General features: G+C 35.5%; 3 protein-coding genes across 4 annotated transcripts; 2 read left to right on the plus strand and 1 right to left on the minus strand.

Moving 5' to 3' along the window:
* Positions 1–1,136: 1,136 nt before the first annotated feature.
* LOC112457488 (transcription initiation factor TFIID subunit 5-like) lies at positions 1,137–4,853 on the plus strand. The gene is made up of 11 exons (XM_025020592.1): positions 1,137–1,305; positions 1,619–1,804; positions 2,090–2,292; positions 2,363–2,559; positions 2,656–2,860; positions 2,975–3,094; positions 3,185–3,330; positions 3,418–3,555; positions 3,861–4,054; positions 4,131–4,422; positions 4,513–4,853. Exons 1-11 carry the CDS (start codon positions 1,243–1,245, stop codon positions 4,725–4,727), a joined length of 1,959 nt encoding a protein of 652 aa, XP_024876360.1. The 5' UTR covers positions 1,137–1,242; the 3' UTR covers positions 4,728–4,853.
* A 253-nt stretch (positions 4,854–5,106) lies between these two features.
* On the plus strand, positions 5,107–9,420 carry LOC112457487 (NCK-interacting protein with SH3 domain). Its single transcript, XM_025020590.1, has 9 exons — positions 5,107–5,472; positions 5,585–5,775; positions 5,838–6,728; positions 7,020–7,222; positions 7,293–7,396; positions 7,474–7,692; positions 8,289–8,461; positions 8,558–8,655; positions 8,744–9,420. Exons 1-9 carry the CDS (start codon positions 5,445–5,447, stop codon positions 8,832–8,834), a joined length of 1,998 nt encoding a protein of 665 aa, XP_024876358.1. The 5' UTR covers positions 5,107–5,444; the 3' UTR covers positions 8,835–9,420.
* An 884-nt stretch (positions 9,421–10,304) lies between these two features.
* LOC112457490 (troponin C-like) lies at positions 10,305–17,779 on the minus strand. 2 transcript variants are annotated; one of them, XM_025020594.1, is made up of 6 exons: positions 17,491–17,779; positions 16,035–16,065; positions 13,428–13,571; positions 13,005–13,124; positions 11,772–11,903; positions 10,305–10,673 (listed from the first exon to the last, which is right to left on the minus strand). In XM_025020594.1, exons 1-6 carry the CDS (start codon positions 17,512–17,514, stop codon positions 10,645–10,647), a joined length of 480 nt encoding a protein of 159 aa, XP_024876362.1. In that variant the 5' UTR covers positions 17,515–17,779; the 3' UTR covers positions 10,305–10,644. The 2 variants fall into 2 exon arrangements, with proteins under 2 accessions (XP_024876362.1, XP_024876363.1); XM_025020595.1 differs by having other exon boundaries at positions 17,512–17,771.

Genomic DNA, 17,779 nt, shown 5'->3' on the forward strand with positions numbered 1-17,779 from the left:
TCAAAAGAGGAAGCTTAGAAAAAAGCTGATTTATAGACCTAAATATATAACTAAACATTTATATAACTAAATGTTTATATAACTAAACATTTTTTTCGTGAGCAATCATGTAATATACATGTATTTGGCGATAAAGAAAGGTCAGAGGAACGAGCAAGTGAGGATGTAATTTAGTTTCGATATACTTTTATTCATAAAAACTAGAACGTTTCGTACCAGTGCGTTCCGGCAAATGTATAAACAGCGATATAAAGCGAAATATTGTCAACATATTATATGTATGTTATATCTGGTTTCTGATATGGTCTCTTTATGATCATATATATGGCTTTTATTTAATTTCACTACATTTATTCTTGTATTTTTATCACTTAACTTATATAACTTAATTATTCTTCCGTGTTATTATTCTATTTTTGTAATCTAATTCTGTAAATCTAATTGTTCACTTTTCTCGTACTATAAGCTAAAGACTCCATAAATACGAAACGTTCCATATTATTTATGATTCAATTATATGAAAATTAAATTATTATATTCTCACTTGCCAGTTCTTTTGGCCATTGACCTTTCGCCATTGCTTTGCATAAAATGAGCTTGACTTATATATAAAATCTTTGATACATATATATTTACATACTTGGTGACGATCGTGCATCTGTTGCATCTCGCAAAAACCGTCGATCGGCTAACGAACCCGCGGATGAGGATTGCTGATACCTGTCAGGGTCTTCCACGTCGATTTTGTGGAACTCAGAATGACCGTCATCGACTGTCTCTGCGCGTAATATGACGCTCAACTACGATCGCACGGAGTCACTTCGAAATTCGCGAGCGAGATATACGTATCGCGGTAACGAGTGCACGATAGTGAAGTACGACACAACGAACGCGTTCGACGCAGGAGAGACACTCTTAATTCTTGTGCGCGAGACGCGTTGCTTTAGAAATCGCGAGAAACAACTTGAACACCGTTCGGCGCGGCGCGTTCTACGGCACGGCCGAGCGGGCCCGGGGCCGAGTGCGAATCGAAAACCTAGCGAGAATCGCAATCTCGAGATTGTCGATAGTCGCGACTGTAGCGCCGCGTGGCGTTCTGGCGATGAACCAAGGACCGAAAACTAATTTACATTTATTTACGCTTTCTTTAGTTGGCTCTGATGCATTTCGGTGTGCGTTGAATTTTTGTGGGAGATTTTTCGGGATTGTTTTCCTCGATTGTTAGTGAAGATAATCGTAAATATGGATAACGAGAAGAGTACTATGATCGCTGTTTTGCAGCTTTTGAAGAAGTATAATTTTAAGGTAAGTCAGAAGACGCTCGTTTACTTCCAGATCCAGACGCGCATCCTAACCTACGTTTTTCGATGTTATTGTGTGGGTTGACGGCACGTTAAATATTTCAAAGAAAAAAAAATGTTACTGTGTGAGAAATGTAAAGTTCGTTTTTTTTATCGCTGCATTAGAACTTCTCTTCTCGTTTTCGCCAAATTTCAATATTTATTTCACTTCGAGTACGCTAGTTCAGGTATTAAACATAGACCTCTAATATACAGATTTATACAAACACGTGATTGAAAACAAATACTATGTAATACTTGTTGCTTGATATTTTTAGGGAACCGAGGAATTGTTTAGAAAGGAAGCTAATCTCACCGATGTCTCGATTGACGACGCGCAGCAATCTGATTCCGATGTGACCAGCGTCCTTTCAGCTTACAAGAGCGAGGGAGATCCTGCGCAATATGAGAAAGCATACAGTGAATTGAAAAAGTTTGTGGAAGGAGCTTTGGACATTTATAAGGTAAGCCAACGCTACTGTTGACACATGCAAGCAAGTATTTCGTGTCAAGCATGACAATATAGGCTACGGTCAACGTGACGCTACAAATGCTTTGGAGCGTTCTTCTTCTCTTTCTTTCTTCATTGAAAGAAAAGAGAAGAGGAATGCTTCGAAGCATTTGTAGCGTCACGTTGACCATAACCACAGATATATGTATATATATACATATAACTTTATTATATTTATTTTATATAATGTTCTATAAAATAATGATTTATATTTATTAATATATGTATATAATGATAGCACGAGTTGGGAACCATATTGTATCCAGTTTTGGTGCACATGTATTTGGAATTGGTTTATAATAATCATTCCAAAGAGGCGAAGCAACTCATGGAGAAGTTCAGTGGGAACTTAGAAGAGTATTATCAGGATGACTTGAAGAGATTGTCCAATGTAACAAAACGAGAGCAAATGGCAGGGAATGAATTAACTGACACTTTTAAGTAAGCATTGAAACGAGCGATATGATCAACCTTGTGATTTAAACATATTATCTAACCATCTACTTTGCAGATCTAATCAGTTTATAATTAGAATGTCGAGGGATACCCTTTCGATACTAAAACGACATTTGCAAGAAAAGAAATATAGCGTTTTACTAAACATCATACAGGAGCATCTTTACTTTGATATGTACGAGGGCGTTGCTCGCAATAAACAACAGATAGAAGCAACGTCTGGAGCTCTGGTGGGAGAGGCTACCAGGCAAGGTAATGAAATGGTTTCATATCTCTTAGAGAAGAGTTATTCTTTATTTTTGTTTTATCGAAAAAAAAATGTCTGTTAACAAAATTGTTGAAATGTAGATAACAAGGCCAAAGTATTTTATGGACTTCTAAAGGAACCTGATATTCAGCCACCTGCCGAAGAGGAGGAAAAGTGTGATGACACAGGTGGTGGAGATGGAGACAAGCCGAAGAAGAAAAAAGTAAAGAAGGATCCTTTGTTTTCAAAGAAGACAAAATCTGACCCGAATGCACCACCAGTGGGCAGAATGCCGTTGCCTAATCTGTAAGATAGATATACCTTTAATGATCTTTTAACTTGCTTCTGTCGATTTCTATCTTAAAGAATCAACAGGACGTTGCTTTTGTCTTTCACGCAATTTTTATCTTTTCAATTTAGGAAAGATGCGGATAAACTGGAAAAAATTAAGGCACTGAGGGAAGCATCAAAGAGAGTTGTTCTTGGACCTGACACATTACCATCTATATGTTTTTATACAATGTTGAACACTACTTATACGTAAGTATACGAAATGAAATTTTTTTCTTCAATATATTTCTATGTATAGCCCTAAGATATTTCTTACAAATCTTCTTTCGTAATATTTAGTATAACGGCGGCGGAAATAGCAGAAGACTCAAGTTTATTAGCTACCGGATTTAGTGATTCTGGCATAAAAGTATGGAGTCTACTTCCACAAAAACTGAGGATGATGAAAACGGGCGAACAATTACAGGATATTACTAGAGAAGCAGGTAGCGCATAAAATCAAGATAGAGGTCAACTTTCTTGAGTTACATTGTTCTGAAATGCATATTATATATCTGTGAAAAACTTTACAGAGGACGTATTGGTTAGAATGATGGATGAACGAACATCTGAAACTGTGAGACATCTCTATGGCCATAGTGGACCAATTTACAGTCTTTCATTTAGTCCAGATAGAAATCTACTGCTTTCATCATCGGAGGATACTACAAGTAAGACTTATATTACTTAATGTTTTTTTATTCAATATATATATATATATATATATGAATTTAAGTAATTAATTAAATAATGATATACAGTTGTAATTTTAATGTGCAAAAGAATATTTCTCTTAATGTCTAATATTAATAGACATAATAAAATATAATGAAAATTAGTGTAATTATTAATGTAATATTTAGTACACTAAATTAAATTAATATACTTATTAATGTGATAAAACATTTTATTTATATAATAAAAAAAATGATATAATTTTAGTATACTAATTGGTATAATAATTTTGATTGTTCAGTAAGGCTATGGTCACTGCACACATGGACATGCGTCGTCTGTTACAAAGGTCATCTATTTCCCGTATGGTGTGTAAGATTCTCACCTCATGGTTATTACTTTGCAAGCGCATCGAATGACAAAACTGCCAGATTATGGGCGACTGATTCTCACCAGCCATTACGAATATTTGCTGGCCATTATTCAGATGTTGATGTGAGTTAACATTTTCTGGCACTAATTTATTTGTTTAACCATTAGACAATCAACTGTTATTCCATTATTTTTATAGGTAATTCAATTTCATCCAAATTCGAATTATGTTGCAAGCGGTTCAAGCGACATGACTGTAAGATTATGGGATTGTGTAACTGGCAGTCAAGTCCGATTGATGACTGGGCATAAAGAACCGATTTTTTCTTTAGCTTTCTCAATAGAGGGTCGATTTTTAGCTTCAGCCGGTGCGGATCATCGTGTCCTCATGTGGGATTTAGCACACGGCCACCTTGTCGCTGCCTTATCCGGCCACACGGCTAATATTCACTGTCTATCGTTTAGTCGAGATGGCAATATTCTAGTCTCAGGTATTTGCATCATTCCCCATACATTTATGCAGATTAAATGATTTAAAAAATATATCAAGCGATAAAATCGATTGTATCTCGTTTTGTCAGGTTCCTTAGATTACACACTGAAATTATGGGACTTCACAAAGTTAGCGGAAGAGATGAGCTTGGAAGATGTCAATGTTTCGCACAATCCAGATGTAAAAACTAACTCGGAATCTTATCTACTGCGTACCTTTCCGACGAAAAATACGTCTGTCCTGGCGCTACATTTTTCACGTAGAAATTTACTGCTAGGCGTCGGCATGTTCGACTCGGGATAACCCATGGCTTGGAGAGAGAGATTTACCATTTTATATACTTATTTATAGAATTTAAATTTCTATATAAAGAGATTGAATCATTAAAATGTATCATAAAAGTTATCAATAAATTTTTCACAATTATTATCCCTACTGTTAATAAATATAACACATTCAATTTCCCTTGGCGCGGTAATGAAAAGCGGTAAAGTTCGATAGAAGTTTTACTGAAATATTGACAGTCTCTGAAATCAGTTTATTCTTTTATTGTAGCTAATATTGCTTTCGATAAGCGTATCAAATGAAATGTTCTGCAAATTAAAGTCCGAGTAAGAGGCAAACCGAATGAAACGATCGCATCGCGATCGATAATTCGCGCGAATTTGTAACTCGTGCGATAGTGAGCGGGTGCGATAACGAGCGGGTGAATGGGTGAACGGCGGTAATACTGCGGTAGCTCGATCAGCTCGATGCCGATCTTGCGGTAATAAGTAATAAGCGCCGGTCAGTGCGTCAGTTGCGGTGACGCGGTGACGGTGTGATATATACCACACGCGCGCACACCGAGAGTCGAGAGACCGGTCGAGGCAAAAAAGCCATTGACGGAAGAAGGCAGGTAGGAGGGAAATGAGATGCCCGAGCGCGAACGAAAGTAAGTAGGCGGTCCTCCGGCGTTCCGGTTTTCACCTGGGCGTTGTCGCCGTCGGCACCGTCGCGTTTTCACTCTCGCTTTCGACGATGGACGATAACAACGCGGCGAGGTTAGGTAAGTGCGGCGTTCGTATTTATTATCCCAAGTCGGGACGCATGTTTCCATACTTTTGGAGATATTTCCTTTTTCTTGAACGGGCTCTCCCTTAAATTCTGCATACTTGCAGCTGCAGACAGCTACGAAATGGTCAAGGCCCTTTACGACTTCAAGGCCACGTTTGCCAAGACTCTCAGCTTCCGGGAGGGTGAATTTTTTATCCTGCTGCAGCGTAATGTCAAGCAGAAAAACTGGTGGCAAGTTGTAAACAGAGGGGGACGTCTAGGCTACATACCATCCAACTATATTACCTCCGTAAAGGTATGTGAGATTTGTTCGAAAGACATGTACGAACATTTGTATTGTTAATTGTGATCTCACAGGCGCAGCCCCAGTTTCTGATTGACTTTTTGGAAGACTGTATACTGACTTTGGAAACGGAAATTAAGAAAGACGGCGACTCGGTGCAACCCGACAAACAGGATCTCTTAGCGAAGCTAGTAGAAAGGAAGAAACAAGTCGAATTGATCAAAAAGTCTAAAAGACAAGCGCCTAAACCACCAGAATTAGATTGCGGCATTGTTCCTAAAGAAACACATTCCGTGACTGCTTGCGACAATACAGAAGCGGATGTTAGATCGGCGCCAAGCAATGCTTCTTACGCAACGGCACAGACGACCCTTCGCGGCAATAACACGGATCACGTTGAAACAAACGTGCAATGTCAACGGCCAAACGGGGACGAGCAACGTGTGCAATCGCTTCCTCGTCAGTCGTCTTCGGACATTGTGCAGAAAATCCAGTTACCACCGATTACGGAAGTTCGTAAAAGCTCCTCCCAGGGTAGCATACAAAATGTATCCAGCAGCTCGTCAATTAAAAGCAATTCGCCCGCTAAGACCAGCTCGCCGACTAAGAGCAATTCCTTGCAAGCCATTAATTCGCGAAGCGCTTACCAACTACTCGATCAAGTACGCAAAAATACTCAACTTAGTCATGAAATGTCAAAAGTAGCAGTCACAGTCGTAGTGTCTAGCCTGCGGCAGTTGCTGCCAGAAACTGTAAGTCATTATCTCGATGCTTTGCTGCATCAGCTACAAACACCGTTGACCGTGTCAAAAATGAGTATAGAAGAAACTTACGATGCTAATAGGTTGAAAATTATTTTTACTGAATTGACTTCGTGCAAGGAAGATTCACAGCAAAGAAGTTGGATGCTTTACGAAGATGAATCCATAATCGTGGAATACATCAAAGAATTGACTGAAATATTGGTAGGTATATTTTTGTATTAAACGGAGCAACTTGTATTGTATCAATATCACGTGCTTGGTATTAAATTTGACTTTTAATATTATAGCCTCTCTTCAATTAAAATTTTTCCAAAATTTATGTCGGTAAACGCATTTAAAAATGTATGATTGTCTACTTTTCTAGTTTCATGTTATACATTAAATATGCACAATATGATTGTTAATACTAAAAATGTGGTATAAATATAATTCACTTAGTTTTACTTATTATTAAATAATTAATATTTGTACATATATCTTTTTTTTTTTCAGACTAATGCTGATGTAAATGTGTCGAGATATGTTTTAAGGCAAGATCGATACAATGGCGTAACAATATTGGTACAATATTATCAGATGGAGACGAGGTGGACCATTAGACAACTGTTGCTGCAATCATTTGGCGTTATGTGCAGTTTAGATCCAGTGGTTCTAACTATAATGTTAAATAGTATTTTACCAATGGAACTAGCGAGGTATTCAAGACATATTTAATATATAATAAAGCATACAATATTTAAATAATAATAAAAATTCTTGTTGCAGAGATATGAAGAGTAATCCCAGGAATGTATTAAGATTAAATTATTCTTCGTTACTGCTTACAATGATTTTTTCAATGGGCGAACCCATGCCAGTTACGCATTTAGGTGGATAAAATAGATCGTACACAATATCATTACTAAAAATAGAAAATAAAATATTTATCATTGTTATTTTGTTACAGAACAGCTTGGTACAGACTTTATATCATTCCTACTGGACCTAATAGAAACACCACCTGATACGGATCTAGAAGATCAAATCCCGGACTTGTTTATAAACTTGATATTATCCTACAACTTGCAATTTACAACGTCTGAGAATATTGTTCTAAACGCCTTACGTGAGCGAACTGTAGCTAAAACTTTCACTGAAAAAATCTTATTTCTTTTCAACAGAGAAGGTAAATTTTATGCAATATTGTATATGATGCATACACTGCCAAGCAAAAGTTTGAGACTATTAATTGAAAATTGTCTACTCTAAGAAATGAAATCGAACTTGTGCGTTATAATTTAACATATTTTTATTATTTTATTCATTGTTTTATAATAAAATGAAAAATAATGGAAAATGTTTAAAAGTTCTACAAAAAATATCTTACAAGATGAAAAAAATATTAGATACTTTTTTGTCAAAGTAGCCACTCTTATATTCAATCACTTTTTTTTTACTAAGTAATCTAACTACAGATTTATTTATTTTTTCCCGACAGAAGACTCTTTTACTCATCTAAAATAATTTAAGTTTTGGAAAAAAAAGCTTTATGATCGTAATCCATTTTCTTGAAATTAAACAATGCTATGTTAACCACAACTGTGCTAAATACAATGCCTACTTATTTTCACATTAAGAAAAAATATTGAATGAGGCAGAATCGGACTTCAAAGTAGTATTTCACTAGAATAATTTTATATGTGGTTTCAAACTTTGGACTCGCAGTGTATGTATTATACATGTCGGAGATGACTGCTTGAACTAATCCTTAATTTACTACAGAGGATCCGGTACGGATATTTGACCACGAGCCACAGCCGCCGCACTCTGTGCTGAAACTTTTTGTCGACTTGTTCAGTAATGATGCCATAGCAAGTCTCTTCTACACCAATGATGTGAAAGTTCTTATTGATATTATACTACGACAACTTTTCGATATGTTCCCGGGTGATAAGGTATTACATTACGCTGTGACAAAGAAAACTCATATTGGACCTATTAAAAATGTTTTAGATGTATATCTAATCTATATTTTTAATATGCAAAAACAGCGTAGGCAGTATCTGGAGCTTTGCCGCCGTGTTCTACGCACGTCCAATTATAATGAGCATCGCCATCGATCTGGAGACTTATTAAAATGTTTTACAAGGTAAGGTGGCATGCTTTATTACAATTTATTATAAATATTTTCGTATAAAATTTATTTTATTATATGTATATCTTGTATTTTATGCTAGAATATTTTGCGAGGAGACAGCAGAGAGTCACGAAGACCAACAAGTCGTACGCGAAATTAGCAACGAATTTCCGCATTTGTTCAGAATGTGACATTTAATTCCCCCGTCTGATCAAGATTTGGACGAAGATGACTTGCAAACTCTTGTTTAAGCGGATCTGAGAATTTGTCAACGGTAAAGAGGAATCAAATTCATGACAAATTTTGTTGATAGCCCTTATGGCTTTCGTATATTTCATCTAGTAAAGGGAAACGCACACAGCTTATGTTAGCTGAAGTAACGATGATATGTTTTACGACTGCCATAAATAATGTCTTCATTCTGTTGGTGCTACAAGGCGTTACTCTTTGCGTAAGTGAACTATTTAGTAGGAAGGATATATAAAATTATATATAGATATATATATATACGTAACATGAGATATAACAAAGAATTCCTTTTCATTCTTATTACGAGGACCATTGATATCTAAGAGCATTCCAACATTCGCATAGTTAAATGATATAATAATTATGTAATAGTTAATTGATAGTAATATATAAGTAAAATAATTTATACATAGAGATATATATTGAGATAAACTTTAATATATAAACACATACAGCTGATACATACATCTCTGTGTGTATTGTTAAAAGAGATGGAGAAATTATGTAAAAATTATTAGTATTGTTTCTCCATAAAGTGTAGTCTAGTCCACGTCTATACATGTCAGAACACAATATTCTAAGTCATAGGAATTATAAAAAAAAATTCTAGCTTATATCTTGTTTTCCAGAGGGATACCAATACTTTCTTTAAATATCGTTATTTTGCTAATGTTTTGATCACGACAAAAAATTTCTAGATAAAAATTCGGACTCATAAGACTTACTAGGTGCCACTGCAATCCCTAAACTTGCTAGTCTATGATTAGTGACTATATTTTTTGAAGCATGTTATCCTACGTTATGTTTGCAACTATCAACATGTCAATTATAAAGTAATCTCAAATTTAATGTGATTGTAATTGAATGTTAAATAAATAAAAAGTTTAGCTCATAACTGTCATCATATGTGTGAAACGTTGTTTTTTCTCTTTCATTCCGTTATTAATAATTTTAAATCTATCTATTCAAGTAAACTAAATTTATAATATAAATATGATTATTGGCATTTTTACAATTAGTATCTTTATTATCTAACATGAAAATTGGTAGAAGCCGTAATCTAAAAACGAAGGATTTAATTATATATTGTATATTCCAAAAGGAAAAAAAATTAGAAAGAAAAAATATAAAATGAAAAACCTAGAGAAATAAATATTAAATTATATGACTTGGCTCTCCTCTACAAATAGACTAATAAACGTTATTAAAAATTGTGTTGCGATAGCAGTACAACGCGCTTTGTGTATATTAGGCCCCCCTCGAAACAGAATGAAAAAAATTGCTCGAGTAGAGATATTTGAAAGAAAATTTTGGTCTCATGTCAGGTCAAGAAGTGGTGTAAATTTTTTGTTCGTATCATCATATAAAACACGGGGAAAGTGTGATATTTCATATTATTAAATAACAGAACATGTGAGACTTATCTTGGTTTTATTAACAATAAGTATACTGATTTCTCAATGAAAAAGTTTCCAAGCCTTATGTAAGTGTATGAAAGCAAAATTCACTGTTTCATAATAAATATGACGCTTGTATAAAAGCTGGAAATAATTCATTCCGACGTAATGCGACGTTTATGGTGGGAATTTACTTCCAAGACTAATCACGAAATGTGGAAAATATCTCTGTGCGAAAAAATTCGATGTGCATTGATTCTTTGTAAACACATGAATGATTAGTTTCAAGATGTGATTGTATGGATTGCATAAGTGTCTTTAGATCCAAAAGCAGTTCACCAATCATTCAGGATAATTATTCACCGGTCATCATCTCCATAAACTCTGAAAAGGAAAAGAAATATATATTTGCAGCAAACGTTCCTTTTGTTTATACGTTACTTTATTTTAAACTAATAAGAAACTTAGACACAATGAATTTTCTTCTTTCGCAAACACATAACAATGTCACTAAACCATATTTTGTTGTAAGACTTTTGAAGATTTTAATTACTTGTAAAAAATACAAATTAGTATTAAAACTAATTCTTTAAATAATCGATAAGTTTTCTAATCGATAAATCTCATTAAAAGAAATTAGTTTTCTGTATAAAATTTTGCTCTATTTCCTTTCGTCGGTGAATAATAAAACAGAAATGAAAAATGGGCCAACTTCCAAGTTGATTTTATCTCTTCAGAGTGAAATCAGACAGCAAAAAAATAGCTTATTACCTAACCGGACGTCTTTTATATATTGCCAAAGTTTTATAATTTTTTGAATTTCCGAGTTGAGTTTTTTCTTGTAAAATTAAGGATCTAATTTAACATCTAACTTCCTCCTAAATCTTATTAATCCAATTGTTCCTTTAAGGGTTACGGTTTCTAATTCAGAGTGGCGCACATAAAACCAGTCCAAAATGCAGTTGCAAAACACTGGAGCCGGTTTTATGTGTGCCATTCTATATTTTGGAACATTACACGCGAAATTCATCGGAAATTGGAACGGGCGTGTGATTTTGATGAATTGCTGCGATTTGTTAGGTACGAATATAAAAATAGGCAGAGTCGCGGGATCAGTGGCATCCTCGATCTGCCAACTCGCCCGGCGTATAAATAAACCGTTTGACTTTCCTCCGTTCAACTTGTGTGGCATACGTAGACACATACCGATTCTCCATAAGAATAAAACGTTGAATTTTTCAATTCAATATCTTTTCGCGTTTTTACAGGTTTCACAATTGTTTTCTTCGAAAATATTAAAGTCGGTGGTATTAAAAAGAAAATGCCTTCATAAAAAGTTATCTTCTTCGATAAAACTGTTCTAAAATTTCTTACGTGTTTTATCTCATGGTTTCGTTTCAAATTATTTTCTTGCAAGTTGCAGTCAACTTACTGGATACCATACACTTGGTTGAGAAAGAAAGAAGAGAAGTAAGAACGTACCGTCAAAATCAACTGTACCAGAACCATCAGAATCGATTTCCTCGATCATCATGTCCAATTCCTCGTTCGTCAATTGATCGTCCAATTCTCTTAAAATTTCACGTAAGCATGTCGTTGGGATGTAGCCGTTACCTGGTGGAGCAAGGTGCGTGTATAAAGAATCGCAGGCTCGAAGAATATTTAAGTAGCATATGGGACAAAAATGATATGACTCGCGTAACATTTTTCAATAAAATTGATGTAATAATACCATCGTTTTTCATCCTAGACAGCACGCATGTCTACAAGACATCGTAAAGACATCTTTAAAATGTCTTTTAGACGGGTATGTCTAAAAGATGTCTTTATGACGTCTTTGTCTTTATTGTCTAGAATGCTCGTGAAAATCTAAGAATATTGTTACAGGTGACCCTCGAATGGTGTACACCCTTGAATTGTACAGAGACTCGAATAACACGATAAAAAATTGTAACAATTCTATACCTTTTAAAAGTTTTTTCGAATAATCTCTTGGAATCAAATGCCGATTTTATATGGATTTTAAATTACACAGTTTTCAATATTACACGGAACCAATTAATTGTGTTATTTGAGGGTTACTTATATTCTGCTTCATTATTTGTATATCTCTGAGAATCTATTCTGGCACGTAGTACTCATCTCTCTTTCACTTAACACAAATAGTAATTGCAAAATTTATCCGTCCCGCGATATTTATCTCCTCGGTGCCAGCCACATTAAAATACGTACTCTACACACCCTCGATATAATCGTAATTCATGAAAGACGTGTTACGACATCCTTGGCTCACGGCCGCCACGTGAGCTTCCTTCGTTGGGAATCTCCGGCTTATTTTTACGTTCGCGTATAACGAAACCGATGCGAACTTAATGCGCCTGTTTGTACAAACGTATTCTCAGATTTCCTCGTCGCATATGTCACGCTTGTCACGCCAAGGGTCTCCTCGCTGCGAAACTGATCCGTTTTACGAAGTAAAACATCTATCGCTATATAAATCGCATTTCCATTTTAGGAACACATAAAAAATTATATATATAAGAAAGATGAGAAAAGTCGAAGGAAGATAATTTGGATTTGTAAAAAAAATAGTCGTTATTATTAAAGTAATTATTAGCCATATCTTATCGAAAAAACTCCATGAATTATCTCGCTAACTAATGAGCTGTGTCCGATAAACTCTTCACAAGCCTTATTACGAGATTCGCTATATACCTTCCTTGTCATAGAGCCTGAAGGCTTCCCGTAGCTCCTTTTCCAGCGCCTCCGCGTCTTCCTCAACAATAAATTTCGCCGCCAACGTGACGAATTCGTCAAACTCGAGCCGTCCAGATTCTGCAAGCGGAGTATTGTGAGACAGCGCAAAAATATTCAACGAATTCCACAAATAGAGTTACCGAGGCGCGTTACGGTAAATTAAATCGCACGAAATTTGACAACAACTCGGTAGAGACGCGACGCGCGTATACATATATGCATATCTGTAAACACTTCAGAAATAGAGAGATAAACAAGACATTGTTATGCTTGGTCAGTAATATTCTTTAAATAGGCCTCAAAATCCGCCGTACCCGTGTCGTAACCGTGTTGATGTCGCGCCGTTGTTAATTAATACAAAGTACGATTAATGATATTTACTATCGGCGTCGACTTCGTCGATGAGCTCGTCCAAGATCTTCTTGTTGAACGGTTGCCCCATTAGCCGAAGGATATCGGCTACCATGTCAGTGGGAATGCTGCCGGTTTTGCCACTATCGAAGCTATCGAAAGCTTTGCGCAGAACTACAAGAGATCAAATATTTTTTACATAAAAAATGCTCTCGTTATCGCAAATCCCGCGATTCGAAATCTGAAGAAGATCATAGAAGGAATATTTTTATACATATATTAGTCTCTCAAAGATAATCTACAAATAATATTCGCGAAAATTGCAACGATAACGTTAATCCATAACGTTTGTTATGTTGACAGAGGATAGCAAAAATAAGGAGACTTCTGTCAAATAATTGTCATAGAGCATTCTCTCTGTTTTTTTTTTAATTTAATATAGTCTTCTTTTAACTATTGGATGTAGCTGGCATCCGATGGCAAAAAGCTGGAAGCAGCTCTTGAAAAGAGAAACGAAAGATTCTCCTCTCTTTTCTAAACGGTTTCTTCTACAGCCAGTTTCGCTAACAATATAAGTCCTTTCGGTTAAAGACATTAAACGTCGGGGCGATACGCATTTAGACCGTATGTTAACGTACTTCCGGGACGGCTGGCGCTGAGCTTATTTGGCCTGATACGCCGCGCCGTCGGCTCGTGCCGATGGAATGCGCGACATATTTATCATTTTTTATCGCATTTATCCAATTAGGAACCGCGCGATTACACGGCTCACGCCTGCGACTACATATGTCCTCGAGTCTTACGACATTTCCCACGAATCTATTAAATTGCACTTAATTTAACTTGACTTTAACTGCACCAATTTAATGCGCGATCCAGATTTTGAGAGTTCTTGACACGTTACCGGTATCGTATTACCGTGCGATATCTTTCTACTCCATCTTCCTACAATATCTTCCTTATTTATAACTCTTAACGCAAAATTATTCGGCGATAAGCCAATTCCGGTGTAGCAATCATGAGAAATATTTGTATATGTTGTGTATATTATTATCCAATATGTAACACGTGTATTGAGGGAGAGAGTGGAGTGGAGAGTAGGATATCGCGCTAGGTATATTATCTCTTTTCCTCCATATATATAAATATAATAAATTTATCTAATATAATTTCATTATTATAATATATTATTAATATTATTGTAATATATATATTATACATACAGTATTCAAAAATATCAAAAGTATTGCATTACTTATGGAAATAAGGAAGTTGTTACTTTAATGAAGAAAGACGTATGTGTACGCATAAGTTATCAAATTTCATTTTAGTACTGTTATTTTATACTTTGATAGGAATCCTTTGGAAAAAAAAACAAGAACCTATTGATTTACTTTCTTTTTACTTAATATGTATAAAGATTTTAGAATGTTGGTTCGATCGTTGCATTTACGTGGTCAATTAATCCCGTTATCAGCGAAGCGTGAAAAAATTACGTCTTCGGTATAATTTTGGTTATACGCTCCGTATCTCGTTCGTGGGCTATATTCGTAACTCACGGGAGTTAAGTCTCGAATATTCCGCGTATTACTGCGTCTCGATTCAGCGGCGGTAGGCTGCGCGCGATTCCAGGCGTTCGTCTTAAAACCTCCGAGAGCGCGAATGTGTCCGGCGATCGCAAACGGTTGGAAAAACGTACGAGGCCTATCTCTCCTTCCTCCCGGGGATATACTTCTTCTCCTATCCTCATCGCGCTTTTTCCCTTCTATTTTCATTTCAATTTATATTCGTAGAATCGATCGTCGTCATCGTCGTCAGGCGAGGATGCTGCTCTTTCGTTTCGTTCTGCGTAGCTATACATAGCCGCGCTCTCCGCAGCTGCCCCCGATCGGATCAAACTCGGCGTAAATAAACTCGGCGAAAGCAATGAAAATTTATCCGTGCTCGATTGCCGCATTCAGTATGTAAAGGGATTCTATTTTTAATCCCGAGTAGAAACCACGTTCCCGTCGCGATGTCAAAAATGCTTCTGTACCAGCATGATGTCTTCTTCATCGCGGATATATGGCAATTGAAATATATGTAAATACATATTTAGCAATTGTAGCCTACGTCTCATCATATTTCAACGGATATCGAAACTGGCCGTATTATTAAATCGCAGAGATTTATCTTTTAACATGGACTTATCGAGAAGACGTTAATAACGATATCGCGATAGAATTCTCAGTGGGTATCTTTAAGGTTTTTAATTCTAAACGATACATATATGGAAGAGCCCGAGTATAGCTTTATGTCTGTTCTTGGCTACTGCGCTCTACCTTTGTTTATTCCCTGGATTTTCTTGGAATATATATATGAATATCTATTTTTATGTTACAGCAATTGGCAACAAAATCAATAGCTCCGATTACTTTCGCAGTCGCTTCGTTGACTGCCTTTGTAAATAGGACAATTTATATGGAAATTTAAGGGAGATTGTTAGAAATAGTTAAAGAGAGTGTATAATCTAACAAAACTTGGGTAAAGTCACTTCATATTTTTTGCCATTGCTTATTAATTTATATTGGAATTATTGATACGACTTTATTGAAAATTTTTCTAGAAATTAACAGTATTTTAAACTGAGATACATACCGGCAATTTGTTCCGGCGGCAGCTCGTCAGCCTGCAAATCGCAAGTTACGATAAAGATGCGAGTTACAATTATCAATAATGATAAAAGGTATTTTTCTAGATCTGTCTATGTCAAACATCGAAAATCTTTATCAGGCTTATCAATCAATAACTATTACACACAAATTAGTAAAGATTTTAAGTGAATTTATTTCCATATCGAACATCGAAAATCTTTATCATTCTTCTATTAATTGTAACCATTAGACACAAATTGTTAAAGGTTTTAAGTGAATTTATCGCGTCTAATTAAAAGTTGCTAGTTATTTTTGGAAGAAACATTCGTGCACTGTTAAAATTCATTAAACAAGTTCTATTTTTCAAAATCTCCGTTAAACCATCGAATTTCTTCAAATTATGAATACAAATTATTTGTTTTGTGATTGCAGATTATAATAGAAATATTTTATGCAAGATAAAATTTTCATGCGTGCAATTCCGAACTACATGTGGACTAAACAATTGAAACTCTTCGATAAAATGAAATATAATTATATACTTCAGATTTATAAAAACTATAGAATTAATATTAACCAAACATTAAGTTTAGTTAATTAAATTTTTTAAATTTATTTTTTATGCAAATATATACGAGTATAATTGAAAATAGTAAATACCGTAATTTAATTAATTTTTTACATAAATGAATTAAATAATAATATTCACTATTTTTAATAATTTTACAATGACAATGCAATTCATTATTGAAGAATCATTGTTCCATTTATCGAAAAGTCTTAATTACTCTATTCAACTACATCCGTTACAATTAATGAATCAAAACAGACTTTCTCGAACCGCCGCTTCAAACGATCCGCCGTAACTTTGTTGCAACATATCAGCAAGGAACGCAGGAAGAATACACTACTCTCGTTTTTTTGCTCAATATTATATTTATACGTAAATATATTCGGAGTAATGAAATACATCTTCCTTCTGGAGAAAAAAATGACGGATTTGTTTTAAAGAAGCGGCCGAGTAAACTCGCCGTTTAAGAAACAATCACGTTTTTCCAGAATCTCATTCATCATGGTACCAAGATACATCTCTCTCAGCCAGAAGTGGCCGATCGGTTAGACACATTTTATCTAGGCGCGCTAGAAAATCCGAGCACGATATACACTGTTAATCGCTACTGAATCACGATGCATAAAAAATAAAACAGAATAGGTGCACAAACGAGATTTAGAGACAGATTAGAAAAGAGTGATTTACAATTAAATGCCCAGGTGGCACGTGCAAATAATTTTCGATGATATTAAAAAATATAGAAAGATAGGTAGATAGAAAGGAGAGGTAAAAAAATAAAAAAATAAATGAGAGAGAGACAGAGACTCGACGGTTAAAAAATACAACAAATAACTACGTAAGTATAGACAATAGGAAAACGTGTGTGTTTACCAGGGCGACGACTTACAATATCATCGATAGAACATACCATGGTGGCGGCGCGAAATTCGACTGTTTTTTCTTTTCTCTTTCTTTTTTTTTTACTCTACTTAAGACACCGAGGTGTGTATTATTCGACCGGTCTCGACCCGGGTCTTCGCAGGAGCGCGCACGGCGTTAAGTCACGTCCGAAGAGGATTTTTGCAAAACGGAAAACGGCGGGACTCACAAAACCGTGCCCTCTGAAAACTTCTCGTCGCCTCGATTTGACGCACTGCTGCGAGGCGACGCGGCGCCGGGATAATATTCGAATGGGA

This window comes from Temnothorax curvispinosus, unplaced genomic scaffold, assembly GCF_003070985.1.
Source record: "Temnothorax curvispinosus isolate PA1 unplaced genomic scaffold, ASM307098v1 QBEX01007785.1, whole genome shotgun sequence".
In the NCBI taxonomy this organism is placed as follows: Eukaryota; Metazoa; Arthropoda; class Insecta; order Hymenoptera; family Formicidae; genus Temnothorax; species Temnothorax curvispinosus.

Bases quoted from the DNA above. Each gene is read 5' to 3' on its own strand.
- LOC112457488 (XM_025020592.1), top strand. From the start codon at position 1,243: ATGGATAACGAGAAGAGTACTATGATCGCTGTTTTGCAGCTTTTGAAG. The intron at 1,805-2,089 runs GTAAGCCAACGC...ATATAATGATAG, and splicing joins GAGCTTTGGACATTTATAAG to CACGAGTTGGGAACCATATT. The intron at 3,556-3,860 runs GTAAGACTTATA...TTGATTGTTCAG, and splicing joins ATCATCGGAGGATACTACAA to TAAGGCTATGGTCACTGCAC.
- LOC112457487 (XM_025020590.1), top strand. From the start codon at position 5,445: ATGGACGATAACAACGCGGCGAGGTTAG. The intron at 7,223-7,292 runs GTATTCAAGACA...TTCTTGTTGCAG, and splicing joins TTACCAATGGAACTAGCGAG to AGATATGAAGAGTAATCCCA. The intron at 7,693-8,288 runs GTAAATTTTATG...AATTTACTACAG, and splicing joins ATTTCTTTTCAACAGAGAAG to AGGATCCGGTACGGATATTT.
- LOC112457490 (XM_025020594.1), bottom strand. From the start codon at position 17,514: ATGGTATGTTCTATCGATGATATT. The intron at 16,066-17,490 runs GTAAGTCGTCGC...TGCGATTTGCAG, and splicing joins TATGTTCTATCGATGATATT to GCTGACGAGCTGCCGCCGGA. The intron at 13,125-13,427 runs GTAAATATCATT...CTCCGCTTGCAG, and splicing joins CGACGAAGTCGACGCCGATA to AATCTGGACGGCTCGAGTTT.